Source organism: Gekko japonicus, unplaced genomic scaffold (assembly GCF_001447785.1).
Source record: "Gekko japonicus isolate JY-2015 unplaced genomic scaffold, Gekko_japonicus_V1.1 scaffold747, whole genome shotgun sequence".
Taxonomy (NCBI): domain Eukaryota; kingdom Metazoa; phylum Chordata; class Lepidosauria; order Squamata; family Gekkonidae; genus Gekko; species Gekko japonicus.
The window spans coordinates 684,746-707,545 of record NW_015160231.1 but is presented as its reverse complement, the minus strand read 5'-3'; the positions used below and the strand labels follow the sequence as shown (position 1 = coordinate 707,545).

Genomic DNA, 22,800 nt, shown 5'->3' with positions numbered 1-22,800 from the left:
AAGATGGTAGGAGGGAAGGACGAGAGCTGCTATAAAGTGTGATCTTGGAACTTAAGAAATCCTGAGAACTGAAAGACTGGTGGCATGCTTTCCTTGGATTCTCTCGGTTCCTGTGGCAATAGACCAGGAAGGTGTAAAACTGGAATGAGGGGAGGGGAGATAACTGAAAGGAAGTGTTACAGGGATCCAGTTTTACCTGAGCACACACTCTCCACAGATGTGGTTGTCAAGTAAGCCATCTGGGACAGGGATGTTGACTGGGTGAAGATGAAAGGGAACGAGGTTCTCCCCATCCTGGACGTAGACTAAGCCTCTTTGGAGCAACAGAGGAGCCCAGCTGGATGAAGGGCGGAACAGTGCCATTCCATGGACGACACACCAGCCCTCCACAACCTCTGAAGAAAAAAGAAAGCAGTGCTGGCTACACAGGTCTTCTGCAGATCTGGCTTCGTCAACAGCCCTGCACCGAGTTCTATAGAGACTACCTCTTCCAGCATGGCCTTGGTTCTTCCTCAACTGTCCTTGTATTTATTGCCACTCAAGACATCACTGGACAAAACCTTTAATCCCTGGTACAATTCACAATACCCTAAATAAATTCTGAGTGTCACAAAATCTGTTAGCCCTTTGATGTCCCTCTCTAACCCGAATACATTAGAGCTAAGTTTCAGTGCGGGCTATATATAAATATATTCACTTAATTTATGCATTAAGGATTGCACATATCAATCTTTCTACAAGATGGAACAGTAGTATTCCTGTTTTTGAGGGGCAGTTCCTTTTAAATATGTAAACAGACCTGAGGATGAAGAGGCATTCTTTATTAAGGTAATATTTCTAACTTGTATTTATCTAGGTCCAAATTTGTCGGTGATTCTGTGAGAAAACTAAAGAATGCTCAATTGTCTCAACTTCTCACACATGTAAAATACACAATTTGTATAAATTGTAGATAATCCCTATGAGCATCTCACAGAAGTTCTGTCAAACCCGAATAAGCCTTGTAGAAATTGATTTTATCTCATATGTATTACCAAATATAAAGAAACAGATCCTTACCAAGAGATTTTCCCTATTTTAATATTTACGTTAGTTCACCTATTTCATTCTTAGAAATTAACAATCAATAGATTTTGAGTGCTAGATACTTCAGTCCAGTTAAAATTCTTTCTAATTGTTTCATGTGGGTGTGAGTACTCCACCCATCCTTTCTGATAACTGACCGCATGTTTAAAACTTTATAACATTCTATCCAACCATCACAATAATTAACCTTGTAAAATTCCCCAAAAGCCCCCTTATTCTAAGCTTCAAGCCTTCCCTGCAAGAGATCTAGTTACCTCTTTTCTCTTCGACAGGCTCAGATTTCACTTTCTGCAGCAGATCTGGACGGGGGACTGTCAGAGGTGTCTGATATGAGAATTAGATCAAGAGACACACATAGAATTAAGACATCTCTCTCTCGGCCACCTCCTTGCCCAATTTTACATGCGCTTCCGCACATACACCCACACTGCTATCATGGCTAGAGCACTTTATTTTATTTTATTAGATTTATATACCACCCTCCCCAAATGGGCTCAGGGCAGTGTACAACAATTAAAATAATACAATCAAAACAATGTTAAAAGAATAGTTTGCCCATAATAATATCATATCATAAAATACCATGTAAACAAGGAGATCAGGTATTAAGACAATCCAGTATCTACTCAGGTGTCCAGTTAGGACCAGGCCACTAGAGGATGATTGGCAAAAAACATGGGGGGGGGGGGGAAGACATCCCCTACCTCAACCAAATGTTCGTGGAAGAGCTCCGTCTTACAGGCCCTGCAGAACTGCAGTAAGTCCCTCAGGGCGCTGATCTCGTAGGGGAGCTCATTCCACCAGGTGAGGGCCAGGGCCAAAAAAGCCCTGGTCAAGGCTAATCGGACATCCCTGTGACCGGGGACCACTAAAAGATGTTGGTTTATAGACCTCAGTGCCCTCCAGGGCTCATATGGGGAGAGGCAGTCTCGCAGGTATGCTGCCCCCTGGCCGTATAGGACTTTGACCTGCCACAGGGCTGCTCCTGCCACAAAAAACTATTATACCATGAGAATCCCACCTGCTCCACCACCTTCCCATTTCTGTGGTAGTATTCAGGACATAAGAAGAGGAGCCCTGATGGGTCAGACCAAGTTCATGTAAGCCCAGACCTCTGTTTCCAACAGTGGCCAACCAAATCCCGCAAGCTCTGCCTACTAAGTTGTGAGCATATCCGTCACATATTGCCTGCTTTCAGACCTGCTAACATTTCACACCTTTCCTTCACAGGCCTCATTGCCATCCTAGACATTTATTTGATTTATATACTGCCCTCCCCCCAACTGAGGCTCAGGGCAGTCAACAAGTCACAAATATATTCTCATAAATTCTATGGTATGTACATACAAATAAAATTTAAAACAATAAAAACAGCAGCAATGACTAATCAGATGGCACTGAATATTCTGTTGGATATTCCACATTTTACTAGAGGGAGGAGGAGACGGGGAGGCCAGGTTTGATGGGAAACCGTTGCTGTCCTCAACCATAGGCCTGGTGGAACATCTCTGTCTTACAGGCCCAGCGAAACTGCATTAGGCTGTGCAGGGCCCGGATGTCATTAGGCAAAGAGTTCCACCAGGCCGGCTACAGGACTGAGAAAGCCCTGGCTCTGGAGGAAGTTCTTATCTTATGGGGTTGGATCCTGTGACTCTCCTTTCACTTAATTCAATACTATAACTGCCATCTATCAAGTCCTCCTTCAACCTTCCACCCTGACTTGGATAGCCCAGGCAAGCCAGATCTTGTCAGATCTCAGAAGCTAAGCAGGTTGACTCTGGCAAGTACCTAGATGGGAGAACTCCTTGAAATACCAGAGGTGGCAGGCTGGGGCAGGCTTTATTCAGCCACCTCTCTGAATATCCTCCGGGCCCCCGAAGTACGGGTCAGTCACCAGAGGTCACCATCATGCACGTGTGCACACAGACACGAAAAAATACAAAAAATACAACAAAGAAACGGACCTAGTGTCGTCCATGGCGGCGCTGGGACTCTCCCAATTTGTAACGACCCCCACCCACCGGGCCAGACACATGCTTGATCTGATCTTCGTGGCCGGGGTAACAATGCACCAGATTACTGCCTTGGCAGTACCATGGTTGGACCACCATGCCCTGAGGGCCCGTCTGAATGTCTCACTTCGACCCTGTTTAGGTGGTGAGCATATTTTAGCTTGCCCGTGAAGCCAAATGGACCCAATGCAGTTCCAGACAGCTCTGCAGGATCCGACGCCCTCTGGCGGCTCTTTGGACGAGGTTGTAGGGGATTGGCATAGCTGACTCTCCGCAGCTATCGACGAGATCGCTCCCCAGCACCCTCTGCACCCCCGCTCTAGGCTTGCCCCCTGGTTTATCCAGGAGTTGCGGCTTATGAAGTAAGGGTCAAGACAGCTAGAGAGACGGTGGCGGCATGTTTGCAACAAAGCTACAAGAGCATCTTATAGGGCGTTTATGAGATCCTAAGAGATGGTGGTCAAAGCCACAAAGAGGGAGTATTATGCGGCCATGATTGCACTTGTGAGCTCACGCCCAGCCCAATTATTTAGAACAATTCAGTTGTTAACTGTTTTGCCACCGGGCAAACTAAATTCTAGTGAATTGGATATTGGCTGTGAGGCTTTTGCGAGCTATTTCGCAGATAAAGTCCTGTTGCTCCACCGTGATCTTCCCGCCACAGTTGAAACAGTTTGTGAACTCAAGGCTCCATGCATGTCTTTAAGTCAGGTTATGGATCATTTCAGCCCACTCAGCCTTGAGGAAATTGATAAATTGCTCCTAGCTGTATGCCCCACCGCATGCTGCCTTGATCCATACCCATTGTGGCTAATTAAAGTTGCCCGCAAAAGGCTGCATGGCACCCTAAGGGAAATTGTTAACAAGTCCCTCACAGAGGGACTGTTTCCTGGGGTACTCAAAGAAGCGGTGGTGTGTCCTCTTCCTGAAGAAGCCATCTCTTGATCCAGCCGAATTGGCTATCGGCTGGTTTCCAATTTGCCCTATCTGGGCAAAATAATAGAGAGGGCTGTGGCAGAGCTTTTTAGATGACGCTTCCATTTTAGACCCCTTCCAGTCCGGTTTTCGCCCAGGACATGGGATGGAGACAGCACTGATCGCCCTCACAGACGATATCTGGAGGCATTTGGATCGGGGCAGTGTGGTGATGCTGTTGTTGTTAGACCTGTTGGCAGTGTTCGACCATCAGTTACTGACCCACCGCCTCACCGACACAGAGTTCAGGGGCTTGCCGTGCAATGGCTTATCTCCTTTCTCCATGGTCAGGGACAAAGGGTGGCATTAGGGGAACAGCTCTCCCAGAGGCACACACTAGAGTGCCCCAAGGGACGGTGCTACCCCCGATATTATTCAACATCTGCATGCACCCCCTTGCTCAGATTGCCCGGAGCTATGGGCTGGGATGTCACCAGTATGCGGACGACACCCAGCTCTATCTGACGTTGGTGGGCGACCAGGCTGACTTCAAACTGGAAGATCTGGACCGAACGTTACGAGCCGTGGCTGGTTGGCTTAGACTGAGCCAACTGAAACAGAATCTGACAAAGATGGAGGTCCTGTGCTTGAGTCAGGGCGGTCTGGGGGTAGGGATCCCACTCCTGACCTTCGATGGGGCGCCATTTGTGCCAGCGCCGGAGGTTAGGAGCTTGGGAGTGCTCTGGGATACCTTCTTAACAATGGAGGCCCAAGTAGCAGCCACTGCCCAGTCGGCCTTTTACCATCTTTGGCTATTAGGCAGCTGGTTCCCTTCCTCGAACGCGACTTTGCAACAGTGATCCGTGTGATGGTCACCTCGAGATTAGAGTACTGTAACACTCTCTACGTGGGGCTGCCCTTGTCACAAATCTGGAAGCTGCAGCTAGTGCAAAATGCTGTGGCCAGGCTTCTGATGCATCTCCCCATGAGGGAGCACATCCAGCCTGTCTTGAAGGTATTGCACTGGCTACCAATAGCATACCAGATTCACTTCATGGTGCTGGTTCTTACTTTTAAAGCCCCTTATGGCCAGGGTCCGACATACCTGAGGGACCGCCTTTCCCCATACATACTCCAGAGAGCACTGTGATCAGGGTCACAAATCTGACTGACCCTCCCAGGTCCCAAGGATGCCAGGCTGGCTGCAACCAAGGCAAGGATTTTCTTGGTGGCAGCTCCATACTGGTGGAACGAGCTCCCAGAGGAGATCAGGGCCCTGTGGGGCCTTTTACAGTTCTGCAGGGCAGGGCCTGCAAGACGGAGCTCTTCCACCACGCTTTCAATTAGGAGCCGCCACCACCACTATCACCACCAGTATTATCACCATCATTGCCTGGTGCATGGTTCATTAGTGTCAGCCTGTGCCCGCCGATTGGATATGAAAAGACCAATGAGCTGAATACTTAAACAGTCTATAAAATGTATATCACCATCCAGGGGTCATTTTGTAGAAAAAGAGGTGCAGGAGCTCATTAGCATAACCCATTTGCATATTCCACACACCCTGACATCACTGGAAGTGTGTCAGAAGGCAACACCCACCACTCAGGCTCCACTGGACTGTTTTGGATTGTTAGCTATTGGGGGGGCGGCGCAGATCTGTCCTCGCAGAGGAGGGAGAGCTTGTACCTGAAGGAGGGCCTGGGGGGGGGGGGGCTCTGCAACTTACCTGCCTGCTTCTTGCTTCTCGTGGGCCGACTGAGGGCTGCTGGGAGCAGGGGGCAGGGTTTCTTGCATGTGCCCGCCCCCTGGGCTCCTTAGCGCGGGAGCTCTGCTTCTGTGCATTCCCACAGGAAATGACCCCTGCCGCCATCTATATGATAGTAAAAACACTACTGCTAGCACTTTAATGTTGACATAATATGGTTTTAATGAATGGTTTTTAAAGTTTTATGATATTTGAATGTTATTATGTTTTATTTGTGTAAGCCGCCCTGAGCCTGCTGAGGCAGGGAGGCCGGGGTACAAATTTGAATAAATAAATAAGAAAGCTTCCAATGGAGAAGGACTTCTCCAATGGAGAAAGATCTCTTCCATCAGATGAAGCTTTTCTTGTTTGAAGAAAGTCTTAATGGAAGACAGTGATAAGATCCAACTCTTGGGAGTTCTCACTCCACTGATGGCTGATGAATAAAGCACAGCAGTGTGTTTTTCCTGAGGTCCCACCCAAGATCTGGGCCCACTAACCTCTGCATGTTGGTGGCACTCTTCAGTCTTCTCTGCTGCTTCTCCTACAGCACCCGGAGTTTTCAGCTGAGGTTTTACGTGATAGGCTTGCAACCTCTCCACCAGTTCTGCATTCTAGGGGAAAAGGAACAAGTGGAGAAGTGGGCAGAGCTAAGAAGAGGAGGAGGAGGAGACTTGATTTATACCCCACCTTTCACTACCCGAAGGAGTCTCACAGTGGCTTATAATCCCTTCCCCTTCCCCTCCCCACAACAAACACCCTGTGAGTAGGTGGAGCTGAGAGAGCTCTCTCAAGAACTGCCCTTGAGAGAACAGCTCTGAAAGAACTTACGACTAACCCAAGGTCACACCAGCAGCTGCATGTGGAGAAGCGGGGAATCAAACCCAGTTCTCCCAGATTAGAGTCCCCACTCTTAACCACTACACCAAACTGGCTCTCACCCTGTGCTTAAGACTGTCTTTCCTCATCTGACTCTTTGAAAGATTAAAACACTGAAGTATGGCAGAACTTCTGTGATCATTCTCTGAAGTTGTATATTTGCACATAGCAGGAAGGAGTGCCTACATTTGCTTCAGAAGAGGCAAAAACAATAACTTTCCTACCCAAAGTGGAAAGCAGTGCTTCCTTCATCCCTATTCAATGTAAAGATTTAGTCAAATGGAAATTTGGGATTGGGAAAGTCCATATTCCATAGAGAAGTAAAGATGGGAAAGTGCACCCTGATTTTTACCTAACCACCTTCTCTCACCTTTCCTGTGGCACGAAGGCCCAACTCCTTGCAGCAGTGTTGCAACTCTGACCTCTTCAAGGCTTTGTAATTGATGGAGGTATTTCCATTGACTGGGGAGTTTGGTTTTGGCCTGACCTGTGACTTTGGCTGAGGTGGGGCAGCCGGCCGAGGTGTGGCAGTGGGTTTGCTTTGTCTGCGGCTTTGACGAGGCATTCTAGGGACCCTAGAACAAAAAGTGGAAGGGAGAGATCTGGTTTGGCAAAGACATCTTTCATTCCCATCTGAGATAACTGGTCATCCCAAGGTAGCCATACCCTTTGCTTTTAAGGAGTTTAATTGGGTGCCAATGACATCATACGCTTACGATCTTGTGGAACAGCAAGATTGACTAAATCGATTGACATAGTACATCCAAAACATGTTCTCCGATTGTGTCACCTGGTCCCTCTCTCTTACAAAGAGGAGCAAATAAAGAAACAGAGGTGCTCCCACCATTTGTAGTACAGATCAGCTTGCTATCTTCTTTGCCCCCCTCTCAAAAGTCCTTCTAACTAGGTTTCCATTAGAGTTTGCTAGATTATTCATCAGAACATTCTGTATTGCAGAACACGCTTCAGTCAGCACCATCTACAGTTCAGCAACAGTCGCTTCAACAAACGGCACCTCCGCTATGCTGCCTGAGAATACTTAAACTCATAGCACTTAATTTATGAAAGACACTTTGGGTCCCTTTGGAGAAAATGGCACAGAAATGCCTAAATATAACAATACTTACTGACTTCTCCTGCACTTGGAAGAGAACTGGGAGGATGTTTTTAAAATGACAAGTCTAAAAGTAACTTGCCAGGTGGCTCCACCACTTCCAGTAAGAAGAACTGCAAGACATTATTAGAGAGACATCCATTTCCTGTTGGGAGTGAATACAATGGGAATCTTGTGGAACCTTAAAGATTAATGTTGTTTTTCTTCTTCAACCCACCCTTTTCCCAAGGACCTCAGGGTAGCATACATAGCCCCCCCCCCTTGTCCTTACAGCAACTGGGCAAGCAGGTTCAAGGTCACTCAATGAGTTTCATGGCAGAGTGGAGATCTGAACACAAGACCACTTTCAAACAGGCTTTTTGCCTCGGTTCGGCTTCTAAAGAGTAGTTGAGCTTTTTTGTTCCTTTCTCATGCTAATTGTCTAACCTCTTTTCCTTCTATGTGCTCCCCCTTTTTTCTGTTTTCCAACTTTTGAAGTGCCAGGCTCCACATCTTCTCCAGCAATGCTGGGGATGATGCATAAATATGTTGTAATCCAGGTTGTGGATTACAGGCGAGGGAACGTCACACGCGAGAGGTCATTTTGGCTCCCCCAGCTCTCCTTAGGGGCTCATTAAAAAGTTATGGCCGCCGCCTCTGTCGGCTGCAGCTGCAACAGCCGTGGGGGGGAGGGGCGAAACGTTCCCTTGCCTCCCTGAGCCCCGGGGTGGTGGCCTTGGACTCCTAGGGGCAAATTCCACCTCTCGCGTGTGATGTCATTCTGGCTCCCCCAGCTCTCCTTAGGGGCTCTTTAAAAAGTTATGGCCACTGCCACTGTTGGCATCAGCTGCAACGGCTGTGGGGGAGGGGCGAAACCTTCCCTCGCCTCCCTGAGCCCCGGGGTGGTGGCCTTGGACTCCTTGGGGCAAATTCCACCTCTCACGTGTGATCACGAGCGGCATCACACGTGAAAGGTCATTCTGGCTCCCCCAGCTCTCCTTAAAGGTAAAGGTTCCCTTGCTCGAAAGCCAGTCGAATCCAACTCTAGGGTTGCGGTGCTCATCTCCGTTTCAAAGCCGAAGAGCTTAAAAAAGTTATGGCCACTGCCGCTGTGGGCGGCAGCTGCAACGGCCGCGGGGGGAGGGGCGAAACATTCCCTCCCTCCCTGAGCCCCGGGATGGTGGCCTTAGACTCCTAGGGGCAAATTCCACCTCTCGCATGTGATGTTCGAGCATGCGAGAGGTCATTCTGGCTCCCCCAGCTCTCCTTAGGGGCTCTTTAAAAATGTATGGCCGTCGCCGCTGTTTCGCGCCCCCCTCCCACAGCCATTGCAGCTGCCGCCACCAGCATCAGCGGCCATAACTTTTTAAAGAGCCCATAACGAGAGCTGGGGGAGCCGGAATGACCTTTGGGCAATATTGCCTATGGGCAATCATGGATTCCTTGTTGGCAATTATGTCCCTATGAGCAATCATGGATTCTCTATTGGCATTATGGATTCTCTATTGGCAATTATGTACTCCATTATCCCCTATGGGCAAGAGTCCTCACCATTATTCCCTATGGGTAGTCATGGATTCTCTATTGGCAATTATGTACTGCACTATCCCCTCTGGGCAAGCCTACTCTCCATTATTCTCTATGGGCACTCATGTATTCCCTATGGGCAATTGCTGTCCTTAGTAGTTTTAGTACATACCCCAGGCTCACCAAGTGGAAGAAAATTATATTTTCCGGGGGGGGGGGATAGCACTGAGCAAGAATTAGCTCAAATACAATGGCAAAAAGAAGCTCCAGTTAGCCACACTGGTCCAAAGTAAAAGAAAGTCCCCAAACAGAATACATTTTCCCAATCCACAGCCACAGAAAAGTTTGCAAAGCAGACTTTCAGCCTTCAGTTGTATCAGTCTTTCGCCATTATAAAATGAGACTCCTCTGCAGTCGGGAACACTAATTTAGTAGCATAGAGCCAAACAGATGGCGGCGGGGAGGGGTAGCATAGGGTTGCCAACATCCACGTGGTGTCTGGGGATTTCCTGGAATTACAACTGGTCTCCAACCGACAGATATCAGTTTCCTTATAGAAAATGACTTTTGACGTTGGTATTTATAGAATTATACCCTGGCTGAAGTTCCCCTCCACCCCAAAATCTCCAGGAATTTCCTAACGACCCAGCCCAGAGCTGGCAATCGTAACCTCAAACCCGCTTAGGAAAAGTGGCAAAGAAATTTTGTCCCACGTTTAAAGTCTAAGCTGGTTAATAACTCTCAGCGTCAAGCAGCAAATTAGAAGAAAAGGAGACGTAGAAAACGATACGGGGAAAGCCACGTTAACCCACCTCTACACGGCCATTCACAGACTTCCAAGAGCCATTCAAATCGTGCGCGCTCCCTTGCTCAGCTGATATACAGCCTCTTCCAACTCACGCCCACTTCGCTGTGCCTGGTTGTGCGCCTGCGCGGGCCGGTCTCTCGTCCCGATTTGTGTGGGGGAAGGAGGGAAGATGGCGGCGCCCATTTGGTTAGTGGGGAGGCGGGAATGAGAGGTCTTTCACCCGCGTGTGCCGGTATGCGCTCGTTTTCTCTCTGAGTTCTCGCTCGGTCACTGTCTCTGCTTGCCTGCTGCACGCTTTATTTCCACATCCACCGTAAATCTCCATTGCAGTATCCCCCTCCCCTTTTTTACAGAATACGTGAATAAAAGTGTGCGCAGAGTTGCAGACTTACTTGGGAGTAAGCGCTGTTTAACTCATTGGCGTTATCTTCTGGTGTAGGATCGGCGAAAGTGTGAGATTTATGCCTTCCTGTGCTGGCCAACTCCCCTGTAATGTGGGGGTCCAGCCAGGTCTGAATGCTGTTACTGTTATTCACTATTAAAAGCCAATATTATCTTTGTCAGACTAAAGATTTTCATTGTAATTGTGGTTTATAAAGAGTGTTGCTGATTAGTATGAAGTTAAAATTACTTTGTTCTTTCAGAACTGCTCTGCTACCATCTGCGGCAGAATGTGGTTTATCTGTCATCGATTCCTTGCTTGCCCCTCATGTTGGCAAAATCAGTGTAACCGAGCCCTGGGCCCAGTTACATGGCAGAAGAGGCCAGTTCCAAGAGGCACCCGATCTATTTATAGTGAAACAGGAAAATGGGAAAAAAAGTATGGACTGGAAACCAGAAACAAAGTAGAACGATGGTGGTTTACAAGAATAAAGGAACAGTTCAATACAACCGGAGGAATAGATGTAAGTGTGATGTCAGCACTGAAAATATACAACTGCCTCTCTTTTTCTCTCTCTGCTAGCTGTCCTGGAAGCATCAGCAATGTACAGTATTTATCAAACTTTCTGACTGCCCTGAATGCTAGGTTTCTTATGCTTTCCCACCCTGATATTTTTGGGTATATTTGCACAAATTCTAAAACATCCTTCTATTGCCAGTTGCTGTCTCTTACATCCTTTTCTGGTCTAAAATAAATTGGTCGGCAGATGTCAGGATTGGTATACCTGCTCCTTCCTTCAGCAAGACCAGTGGATTATGAAATACACTTTTTGGGTAACCCTACACTGTAACTATTTATATATTCTATTTATTTAGACATTTGTATCTATACATTTTGCTCCTGCCAACCTAGCAGTTCGAAAGCAAGAAATTGCAAGTAGATAAATAGGTACCACTTCGGTGGGAAGGTAACAACGTTCCGTGCGCCTTGGTGTTTAGTCATGCCGGCTACATGACCACGGAAATGTCTTCGGACAGCGCTGGCTCTTCGGCTTTGAAACGGAGATGAGCACCGCAACCCTAGAATCGGATTCGACTGGCTTTCGAGCAAGGGAACCTTTACCTTTATCTATACATTTACATCTCACCTTTCTACTTGGTTCAAGGCAGTTTACAACAATAATTAAAACATCCCCAGCTAAAATCAAAGATAAAAAAGCCCCCAGTCCCTCCCCTCTCCCCCTTAAAAGATGCCTGCTATTCAAACCCCATCAAAAGCTCCAGCAAACCAGTAGACCTTGTAGTGCCTTCTGAATCTCTCCAAGGAGGGGCCCCCCTCTCATCTCTTCAGGGAGCCCATTCCACAGAGTTGATGGAAAAGGTCTGGGCTGTGGTTGATGCCAGACAGGCCACCCTAAGTGATGGAATAGCCAACAGATGGTTGCCGGATGACTATAGTTAGCACACATGAACATATGGAAAGAAATGCTGCTCACATATGTGGGTCCTACGTTGTGAAGGGCTTTAAATGACATAATCAGCATCTTGAATTGAACTTGGAAACAGACTGGCAGCCAATGAAGCTGTTTCAAAATGGGTAACATATATTCCCTGTGGCTAGCCCCTGACTGCAGTGAGGCTGCCATATTCTGGACCAGCTGTAGTTTCTGGTGGTCTTCAAGAACAGCCCCAAGGTAGAGCTCATTGCAGTAATCCAACCATGAGGTTACAGAAGCTCAGCATGGCCAGATCAGCTGGGTCTAGGTAACTGAGAAAATTTGCAGATCACATGCAGCCAATAAAAAGCGCTTCTGACCACCATTCTAACCTATTTTTCAAACAGCAAAGCAGGGGCCCTGGGCACTCTCAGGCTCTTAACCAGCTCTGAAAAGCCAGTTACTCCATCTACGATGTGGATTTAGTCTGTGGAATATCAGCCTTTCCAGCCAGCATTTTCTCTGCCTGGAATGGATTCAGCTTTAGTCTGTGGGCCTATTATCAGTTCATGAGCTTCTTGACAATTAGATGTGACTGTGATACTTGAGGTGTTGATGATTTTGACTGTGATTCTTGCATGAATGTTGTATGTGTCCTGGAAATTAGTGTTATTTTTAATTGTTATATCTCTGAGCTGATTCCATGAAGATTAGGCCCTTGATTTGGCAAGATTTTTCTCTGTGTGTATTGTCCTGTGATTAGAAGAATATGAAAGCAGTGGAGAGTTAGAAGAACTTGGAAGTCCTTACTTAAGTTACCACTGTTTTTTCTGGCAATTCTCTGTGGCTTTAACAGCTGTAAAGCAAGCAGAAATTCCTTTGGTAGAGCTTTATTTGCCGTTGTATGTCTGTGCAGGGAAAAAACTTTTTGATTTCTGCTTTTCGCAGGAGTCCTATCAGGAAAAATGTTGGCATCCTGTATGATATTTTCTTCAGAGTAAGGAGCAGTTAGGATTAGGAAGAGCTTCAGGAGATAGTGATTTGGACAACACGTCTATATTGGCAACAGGATGTCTGTCTTGATATTTACAGTGAAATGACTGTTAAAGCAGTTGTTTGTGTCATACTTAACCATCAACTCAGGAAAGCTATTAGCAAAGCCTTCAGAAACATTGGAGAGTCCCAGAAAACAAGCAAGTTACTGATTTCTTACTTTTTTATGATGGCCACTTGAATGTCTGTGTGAAACTGGCCTGGGGGGTGGGCGGGAAGCAGAATAGATGGTACTTTGCTGAGGATTTTCACTTTATTCTGGGTTCACACTTGAGGATGAGTCTCAAAACCAGCAATCTTGGAAAAAAAACCAATCAGAGTTTTAAATAGGGCCATTAACTAATTAAATTAATCATGTATAACCTTAATACAGAAAAATGTATTACGTATAAATATATTTCCATCTTATTACATATTTTAAGTGCTTTTTTCTGATAATGAAGAAGTCAATATCGTTCAGTAAACTCATTTGAGGGAAGACATAAAGTCATATCGTTCAGTAAACTCATTTGAGGGAAAGGTTGTATTTGGTATTTTTGTGGGCTTTTTCTGTTATACTTGACCCAAAGTAATCTCAAAAAGAAAAGCAGGTGTGACCTTAACTGTCAGCCTCAGTTGTTAAACTTGCAGCTCTACTTTTAAGATGAGCAATAAGAGAAAACTTTGGTGTGACTTTTAAAAAATATGAAATGCATTAAGTAATTTTTGTTAAATAGCTTTTCTTGGTTGCATCCTACAAACGGTAATCATGAAGATGCCACTGAAGGAACTCCAGTTTTGTTTTACCATTACAGACAAACAAGGCTACCCATCTGGAACCTACAAACATTTTTGTTTTTGTTTGTTTAGAAATCAAGACCAAAGTTTTATGTTCTCTCGATGTTCCCATATCCCTCTGGGAAGCTTCACATGGGCCATGTTCGAGTGTACACCATCAGTGATGCCATCACGTGGTTTCACAGGATGAGAGGATTGCAGGTATCTGTTCAGAAACTGCTTTGGGCTTATTAAAAGGGAGGGGGATGGTTTCTGCTGCTTTAGAAAACAGAAGGCAAAAATGATGAAAGTAGAAAGTAGAAGGCAACAATTTCCCTTTCCATTCTGTTCCTGAAGTTCCTTTGTAATAAAATACCTACAATTGAGGTTATCCATTGAATGTCCTGGAAGGTTAAAGTGTCCAGATCTGACATCAGGAATCACAAGATTGAGAAACCTGCAAGAAAAAGGGAAATTTCTGAATTACAAGTCATTATGACACTTGGAACAAAAACCTCCCCAGGACTCAACAGGAATATTGGATTTTTATCCCATTACATATGCTAACTCATTCAGTCCTCACATATGTATTCTCAACAAGGACTATTAACCATCTGTATTTCAATGTATTTCTTTTTCAGAATAGTATATTAGAATACAGAATGGATGTCTGCTGACAACATTACATCCAGCTCAAAATATACTGTTGTGCCCTCCACAAAGCCCCTATGCCTGAGATGAGATGATTAAGATTCTGTTTCTTCCCAAAATTAGAAAAAAACACCTTTAGACATTCATCTGCTATTTTGACATATTTATTGCTTTACAACTGTTGACCTTATAACCTTAACTTGTTATTTAGTTTTTCACTTTGCATAACTTAAACATCATCAGGTTACATGTTAGTTTGCTGTTAAATCCCTGTCTGTAAGTTTAGAACCTCATCTACCATTCCAATGTATTTAAAAAAATGTTCCTTGCACACAAAAGCTCATACCTTTAATAAACCTTTGTTGGTCTTAAAGGTGCCACTGGACTCTAAACTGCTTCAGACCGACACGGCTGACTACCTGGATAAATTGTGAAGCCTAGACTGAAGGGGACACACCTCTGGCCAGCTATCTTGTAGAAGTGCTCTGCTCCCCTCCAAGCCCCGTCTTCTTCAGGCTCACATTCCCTCTCTCTTGTTCCATTTACTACCCTTCATTTTCCTAAGGGTAGCATTCTTAAGTGCAGTCCTATGTAGAGTTACTCCAGTCTAGGGCCATTCCTCGCTTCATTTCTCTTGAGACTTCCATACACACAACCGGGGCTTTTCTACTGTTTAAGCAGCAATTGAAATTGAATATTGTTATATCAGTCTGGGAATCAGGTTCTCTGAATTACCAGCTTTCATTTTTTAAAAAGTAAGTCTCCAGCCTCTCTCATTGATGAGATATGCTTTTCTCTTTATATCTCTGCTATGAAAGTGGCTAGAGACTTAATTTAGAAAATGAAATATGAGAATTCAGATAACTTGATACACTATTTATAATGATATTCAGTAGCTGATTAGGAGGGCCTGGCGTGATCTGGTCCATGGGGTCGCGAAGAGTCGGACTCGACTGTGCGACTGAACAACAACAGCTGATTAAAAACAAACCAAAATGCTCCCCAAGTAGCAAGGGTAGGAAACGGCTGCCATAAAGTTGGGTCCAGGAAAATGGAAACTTTCATATGCCCTTTGTTAGCCATCTTGGTTATGCTTTGATCTTTCCTAAAATGTAGCATTAGAGCAAGTTTCAGAAAGGTTAGAAGAAAACCTGGGGAGCCCAACGAGATGACATGACTGCACCATGATGCTGTAGGGAAGCAGGAAAAAACCCCTCCTTCCCAACACCATGGAACCCAGGGCAGATAACCCATGTGGAAATGGCCTAGAACATTCTCTTTCCTTTCATGTTGGACTTCTGTTGCAGGGATGTTTCCTTTTCTGAGCCCTGGAGGCTTTGTACCTGTCAAAATAGGATTCTTTCTGTATTCTGTACTTCTGTTATTGCTGTGATAGCCATACAAAATGTACTTACTTGAACTTGCTCGAACTTGACAGACAGTAATGGTGAAGAACCCCTCCCCTACCCCATTGTTTGCACTGTTTGTGAATTAAAAAAAAAATATTAAATGTAGTATTCCTTCAGTGGGTGTGTGGCACAAATAGAACACTTGTGAGCACTCCTCTATTCTTTCTCACAGTCCATGATAATAAGATACTGTGCTCTTGGTTATGGACCTCCGCTTGCAAGAGTATTTCACCAAGCTATGGATGGAGTACACTTTTTTTTTTAATCATGCAGAGATGAAAAATGTGTATTCCTGTGTGCTGTCAGCGAATTTCATAACCCTGCAGTTACAGGAAAGCTATAGTTAAGGTATGCTCTCTTTCTTTCAGTTTAGTAGTTAAAAGTCCTTAAAGCTAATAGAGAGCTTTAAGGGACTGGCATCCACATGAGGCCATAAGAATGACACTCTTCTCCTCTGCGACCTTCTAGAGCATCTCTTTTGAATATGGTTGTCGAAAAGCATTCTTGCTGTGGTGATCGATCGGGTCCTGTTGTCTGTAGCTAAGCTGTTAAGTGAACTTAGGAGCCCAAGATAGATCCAGGTGGGCAGCCGTGTTGATCTGAAGCAGTAGAACAAAGTTGGAGCACAGTGGCACAAGAACAGCCCTGCTGGGTCAGATCAATGGTCCTGCTTGGCACAGCGGCTGGAAGCCAGTCCCTAATCTGAAGCAGAAGTTTTTGCACACTACTGAAGGGGCGTGTTGATGCTTTCTGCACGGACAGATGCAAGGCAAGTGAAAGATGCAAATAGAGTAGATGTTCTTACTTTGATTTCTGCTTCCCTGGAAGATGCTGTGAGTTGCAGGAGCGAAGCACGGTGATTCACATGCTGAGTGGACTAGTGGGAGTATCCATATGCTTTCTTCTTATTTTTTTCTCCTCCTCCCCTTTATGAATTAGGAGAAACACTATACGGATTTGTGATTCTAGCATTAACACGCACTGTTGTTTCTTTCCTTAGCATCCCTCTAGTTCTATTTGCATTTAATCTCCTTGAATACTGTGTTACCTTTGAAAACTAGCCCACTACAAGTTCATTAAAGTGCTTTTTACAGGACCTTTAACATGCATTCACAGTCCAAAGCCAAGAAAGAATGCATCCGAAATCATTTTGTTTTTTTAAATGTAGTTTGAAGGCTACATTAGTCTCCATGGGAACAGATAAATACATCGGCTTCAGAGATTAATCTATGGATAATTGACGATGGGCTGGAAATGATTTTTCCCCCAGCTGTATTTTGCACAATGTGTTTGTCTCTACGGTAACCGTTAAGTACATCTGCTGCAGAGACTGATGAATATTACCTCTTACACTGATGTTTGTGGGATCTAACTCGGAGTGCAGAGGTTATGCATTGCATCCAGAGTAAATTTTCTGATAACAGAAGGGTTGGGGTCATTTCCACCAAGTCCCTCTTATTTTCGCAGACCCCAGATTTGCCCCTCACCTTGTCCTTGGGAGTCCCCTGGAGCAGTTCTTTGGGGAGATCAGTGGGGGGAGGGAGGCAGGAATATTCAGTTCCTTTTCTTTTATTCCTTCAGAAGCTCATTGATTCAGAAATCTTGAGCAGTGGAAAATACTAATTCCTTATTTTTTGCCTGAAAGGGCTAAAAGGACTGAGGCATATTTTGCAATTCCGAAGGTAAATTTAGGATCCAACATTCAGTTCCACTGACAGAAATGCCTTGCGTGAGTTGAAAAGTTACATCTCGATCCAGCTTTATGAGAGTCCACAAATCAGAGGCTCTGCTTACAACTTGACCATTTTTGTTGCTGCTGTTCACCATGTGCAGGAACTTGGGAACAGGCCCATAACTAGGGTGGTCTTTTGGGGGCTCCACCCCCTTTCTTAAAGGCACAGTCCCACAAGAAATTCTTCTGTAAATGCTTTTTTCCCATCATTTAAAAACATTTTTTAAAGGCATGCTCTCCTTTAAGCAGAGTGGGGTGCTGTGGTTGACTAATTCCTGCACTGAGCAAGGGGGTTGGGAGTGGGTGACATTTAGGATCCCTTATAACTCTGTGTCAAGAAATTGGTCTCCTTTAAGAGAGTTTTTCTGCCTAAGTGTTAGCTTTCTTGACTATAGAAGGCATCACCCCCACCTGCCGGCTTGTTATCAGAATTGTTGCTTAGACTGGCAGAAATTATTAACATGCAGCAGCTGAGAACTGTCATCTAAAGTGGTTGACAGCTTGCAGTTCAGAGATCTATCCTTGTAACAATTTTCTATTGGCTAAATGGTTAAGAACACCTATGCAGAATAGACAGCTTGAGAAGACTCAAAGAGAGAAGAGACTGTCTTGAAGCTCTCTTCAACTTCTACCCTGCTGCTTTGCTTCTAGAGACTCTGCTCATCAAGGAATGCCAGTTGAGATGCCAGAGCTACAGGCCTGATAGGAAAAGTTAGTGAGTAGAATAGCCAACTAGGTTTTTTGTTTTGGTTTGCATTCCTTGCTGAATTATATACATTCTTTCCCCTATCTATGTGTTGTTTGTCCTTCATTTTTGTAAATAAAGTTTTATGTGTTTTTATACAAATTGGAGAGAGTTTACTGGCCAAAACCAGATAAGTATTCCAGTGCCATGCCTACTAGAAAATTTATTCTCCCCCCCCCCCCTTCTCACCTCCTGTTGTCACACTCTGGGGCTAAGATTTGCAGACACCTCTATGCTTTGATTTTAAAAGGCTTGATTCCACAGTAGCTGAGTCATAATCTTCAGAATTCTGGCTTTTCTTTCTGCACTGAGAACTTCAGCCCCTCCAGAAAAAAAATTGTCCCACAATCCACAAAATCCTGGCTACAGGCCTGCTTGGGAAAGAAGAAGAATTTTCTCTGTCCTTGCACTGGGAGGTTCCATGATCCATAGGTTTTCTGTGTGTGCTAACAGCTTAGGGGAAGAAGCTCTTTGTGTTGGTCAAATGGGACATGAGAAGTTGTGCTCTCCAAAGACAGAAGGGTTCTTACAAGCAAGGCGTGACTTTGTTTATGGGCTCCTGATTATAAGACAGCATAGAGTTTGAAGTTGTCTGTTTACTGACTCCTGCACTGCTGTATAAACCGTGATTGTTCCTGGATTGGAGCCAGACTTAAGTGGCGATTTCTATCAATTCCCCCCCCCGCAAACCCCCCTCATATCACTCCTCAGGGTCCCCCGTTACCCAGGACCAGCATTTTGTGGAGATCACTAGGCTGCCCTGTGATGGAGGAGGAAGAAAAATTCCAGTCTGCCATGGGAAAATTTAGTCCAGGTCCAAACCATTAATTAGTACATTTTTATCCCACCCTTCCTCCAAAGAGTCAATGTTCCCTCTAAGCTGTGGAGGAGTCTTGTGAGCAAAATTTCTGCTTGTGAACTAATGGCATTAAAGTTGTGGGTGAGCGATTTGGCTACTGCATAAATTAGTTTGCTCTGGAGCCATCCTTCCTGAGCCAAGACGAAAATGTGTGAGCCGGAGGCTAAAAAACTGTGAGCTAGCTCACACTAATTCAGCTTAGAGGGAACACTGCTCAGGGTAGCGTATATTGTTATCCTGCCCTCCATTTATCCTCACAACAGCCTTGTGTGGTAGGTCAGGCTGAGAGACAGTGGTTAGCTTGAGACCACCCAGCAAGGTTTATGGTAGACTAGAAATAAGGCCCGTTGTGGAAATAAATACAACGGGATCTAGAAAGAGGCTCTGGGAGAGTGCTCTGGCTTTGGGCAAACAGTGTCAGTCTGCTTTTAAAACATGAACCTGGGACCTGCACACCACCAGAATACAGCAGATTCCATATGCAACTGACATTCCAACTGCTAACAACTAAGGGAGTGCATTTTAGAATTAGAACTTTGGCACCCACTATTCAATTATATATAAAGGAGAGATTGGGAATCTGAACTCAGTACTCCTGGATCCTCTAACCACTAAAGTATATTAGCTCTCATGTAAAGTCATGAAATGGGAAGGAACAGGGTGTCAGCAAACTGGTATCAGACTTAAAGCATCTTATTGGAATATGCTGAAATATGATTGTGAGTAATCTGATTGTGAATAGACCAATAATATATGGTAGTAATTCCACATTGGCTTAAACCCAGGCCCTCAACCCCTGCAGGTGCTGCCATCTTTGAGAAATGTTATTATCCACTTTTACGGCAGAGGTGCATTGTGTAGAAAAGATCCTGTGACAGATGATAATTCTAGAGTGGTAGCCATATTCATCTGAGCAGCAAAAAGTTAATGGACCCACTGCCACCATTAAGACTGAAGGTTTCATTCTGGTATGAGTTTCCATGGACTAGAACAAAGTTAGAGTCCAGTGGCACCCTTAAGACCAGTTTTATTCAAGGTGTGAGCTGGAATTACAGATCACAGTTATACATATAGGGGGCGAGTAGTTAAATTAGCAACAAAATAATGAAGATGTTTTTTAACATAAAAAGAATGACAAGCTTGGTGTCTGGTTGTCATCCATTTGGGTTCAACTAGGGGGGGGGAATAACACAGGTGATATGTCAGAATTGGAGACTGAAGTACCCTTAATTGTGAGAATCCCGCCATTAGTTCCCCTCCATCTCCTTTCTAGCATAGAGGCAAACTTTACAGCATTTTTTTCTTTGAAGTGAAGCATAGCTGTGTAAAGTATTTTTCTTGTCCCCAGAAAAGAGAATTACATTTAAATCTACCACACCAAATTACATTATCTATTCATTTATATTCTTAATTGTTAAGAGTAGTAAACTGAGATTTTCAAAAAAAAGTAACATTTTGGTTCTCTACAACATGGAGTTAACTGACAGAATCCTTTTCTTGAGGTGCATGTAGTGGGTCCTTCCTGTTTTTCTTTTCCTGGCCCCATAGATGTGTGCACTGGATGGCCCAGACCAGGCAGGAACTAAGCAGGGTCAGTCCTGGTTAGTATTTGGATGGGAGATCACCAAGGGAAGTCCAGAGTCACTATGCAGAGGCAGGCAGTGACAAACCACCTCTGTTCATCTCTTACTTTGAAAACTTTACAGGGTCACTGTAACTTGGATGTGATTTGGTGGCACTTTACGTACACACATGCACATACGTAAGTCGGCTGCAGTTCATGAATGTTTATGCTGGAATAAAAACTTGCTGGTCTGTACAGTGCCACAAAACTCCATTTTGTTTGGGCATGTTGAGTTAGTATTTCCCTTGGAATATGTAAGCAGTGTTAGAAACAGCTGGACAAAGAGCTCCAATAAAGTCCAAGTCATCCAATAAAACTAAAAATAAATGTCACTAGGAGAGTGGTGATATGCCCTTTCGTATGTATATGCCTTTAGTAGCCCTCTGTCCATTCGGGTCTTGTGTAGAACACTTAATAAAAGCATGGACTGTGATCTGGGAAATTGCTAGTTCAAATCCTGGTTGGGCTGGGTGACCTTAGGCAACTGCTCCCTCTTAGCTTCTGCGCCGCCACCTGCAATGGGGGGATAAGAATTCTTACAGGTAAATTGTTCAGACTGCAACAACGTGATGCATATTGCACTTTGAACACTGAGGGCGGCATATAAGTGTAGAGTGTTACATCAAAGCTCGTTAGTAATGTGTGTTAGTTTTACATCAAAGGATGTTTTCTTCGGATTCAGAAACATTTCACCAGTGTTTACCTGCATGTGGGGTTCATGGACCACGCTTATTTATCTTTGATAAAGCTAGGGATTAGTTCCTGCTGTTAGTCATTTGAAAATTGAGCAATTCTGGTTACTGAGCATAGCTTATGTCTGTAAGAAATCTGTGGTTCTTGTCAAATGTCTGTTGCTACAGTATACTAAGGAGCTGCGGTGGCTCAAGTGGTTAAGACGCTGAACTGCAGGCTGTGGAAGGTCGGTAGTTCAGCAGTTCGAGACCCGGGTGCCGCATGACGGAGTGAGCTCCCGTCTCTAATTCCAGCTCCTGCCAACCTAGCAGTTCGAAAGCAAGAAATTACAAGTAGATAAATAGGTACCACTTCGGTGGGAAGGTGACAGCCTTGGTGTTTAGTCACGCCGGCCACATGACCACAGAAATGTCTTCGGACAGCACTGGCTCGTCAGCTTTGAAACAGTGATGAGCACCACAACTCTAGAGTCGGATTCGACTGGCTTTCGAGCAAGGGAACCTTTACCTTAAGTATGTAGAATTTGCAGAGGTGGGGAGAAATGGTTCTGGTGCTTTGCCTTAACTCATTTGTGTAAGATATACGAAGATATTCTACATTGGTTTTGCGTAGCTAATGCAGTTTGCAAAATTGCATTTTTTCTGTTTTTCATTTTAAAAATTATTTCTATTCAAAACAGTTTTCATTGCTCCAGATTCTCTACTGACCCTTTACATAAAGGACATTATTATAGAATTTCATCAGCATGTCTGAATAACACACCATCAGCATATTCTTCTGTCTTTGCAAGCTGAATGTTTCTTCAGCCATCGACAGAGACAGTCTGTCAATAGCTTTAGAAACAGACAGAAGAATATGCTCCATAATCTTCTTCGTTTGGTAGTCCCAGGGTTCACTTTCCAGAAGAAAAGGATTCTGGGGCTTTTGTATCTAGAAACATTTTCTGAAGCTCAAATCTCTTTGGGTAGAGACTCCTCCCCACTAGAGATGTAAAATTTCCGGAAATTTTTTTTCCGTTTTTTTCCGGGGGAAAACGGAAATTTTCGGAAAAATTGAAAAAAATGCTACATTAGCATTTCTTTTGTCTTTTCTAGATTGAAAGTCATTCTGTTACTTTAGGAACATAAAATATGACTATGGACATTTTTACTTGGCATGAAATGATCATAACTAGCATATTAAAAATATAGTGTATCCAAACAATTATTACAAACAGAATACCCACCCACATGCAAAAACAAAACTGAAACCTTTTTATTTTCTTCTGACAATAGCACCTCCTAAAGGAAGAAATGCATCTTGTTCTTGCATTGGAGAGTTCAGTTTGTAACCTAGGACTGGCTTGTCCTCAGTGCACAGAAATTAGATCAATCTGATACCATATATATATATAT

General features: G+C 44.5%; 1 protein-coding gene and 1 long non-coding RNA gene across 2 annotated transcripts in view; one reads left to right on the top strand and one right to left on the bottom strand.

Moving 5' to 3' along the window:
* Positions 1–7,086: 7,086 nt before the first annotated feature.
* On the bottom strand, positions 7,087–10,118 carry LOC107111312. Its single transcript, XR_001482553.1, has 3 exons — positions 10,072–10,118; positions 7,767–7,898; positions 7,087–7,214 (listed from the first exon to the last, which is right to left on the bottom strand). It is a non-coding gene; the product is annotated as an uncharacterized LOC107111312 (long non-coding RNA).
* Positions 10,119–10,220: 102 nt separating this feature from the next.
* The window catches only part of LARS2 (leucyl-tRNA synthetase 2), an 85,146-nt gene continuing 72,566 nt past the window's right edge, over positions 10,221–22,800 (top strand). The window contains exons 1-3 of the mRNA XM_015412265.1: positions 10,221–10,299; positions 10,712–10,972; positions 13,787–13,915. Coding sequence (XP_015267751.1) covers positions 10,739–10,972; positions 13,787–13,915 — 363 coding nt within the window. The 5' untranslated portion in view covers positions 10,221–10,299; positions 10,712–10,738. The remainder of the gene's footprint in view (positions 10,300–10,711; positions 10,973–13,786; positions 13,916–22,800) is intronic.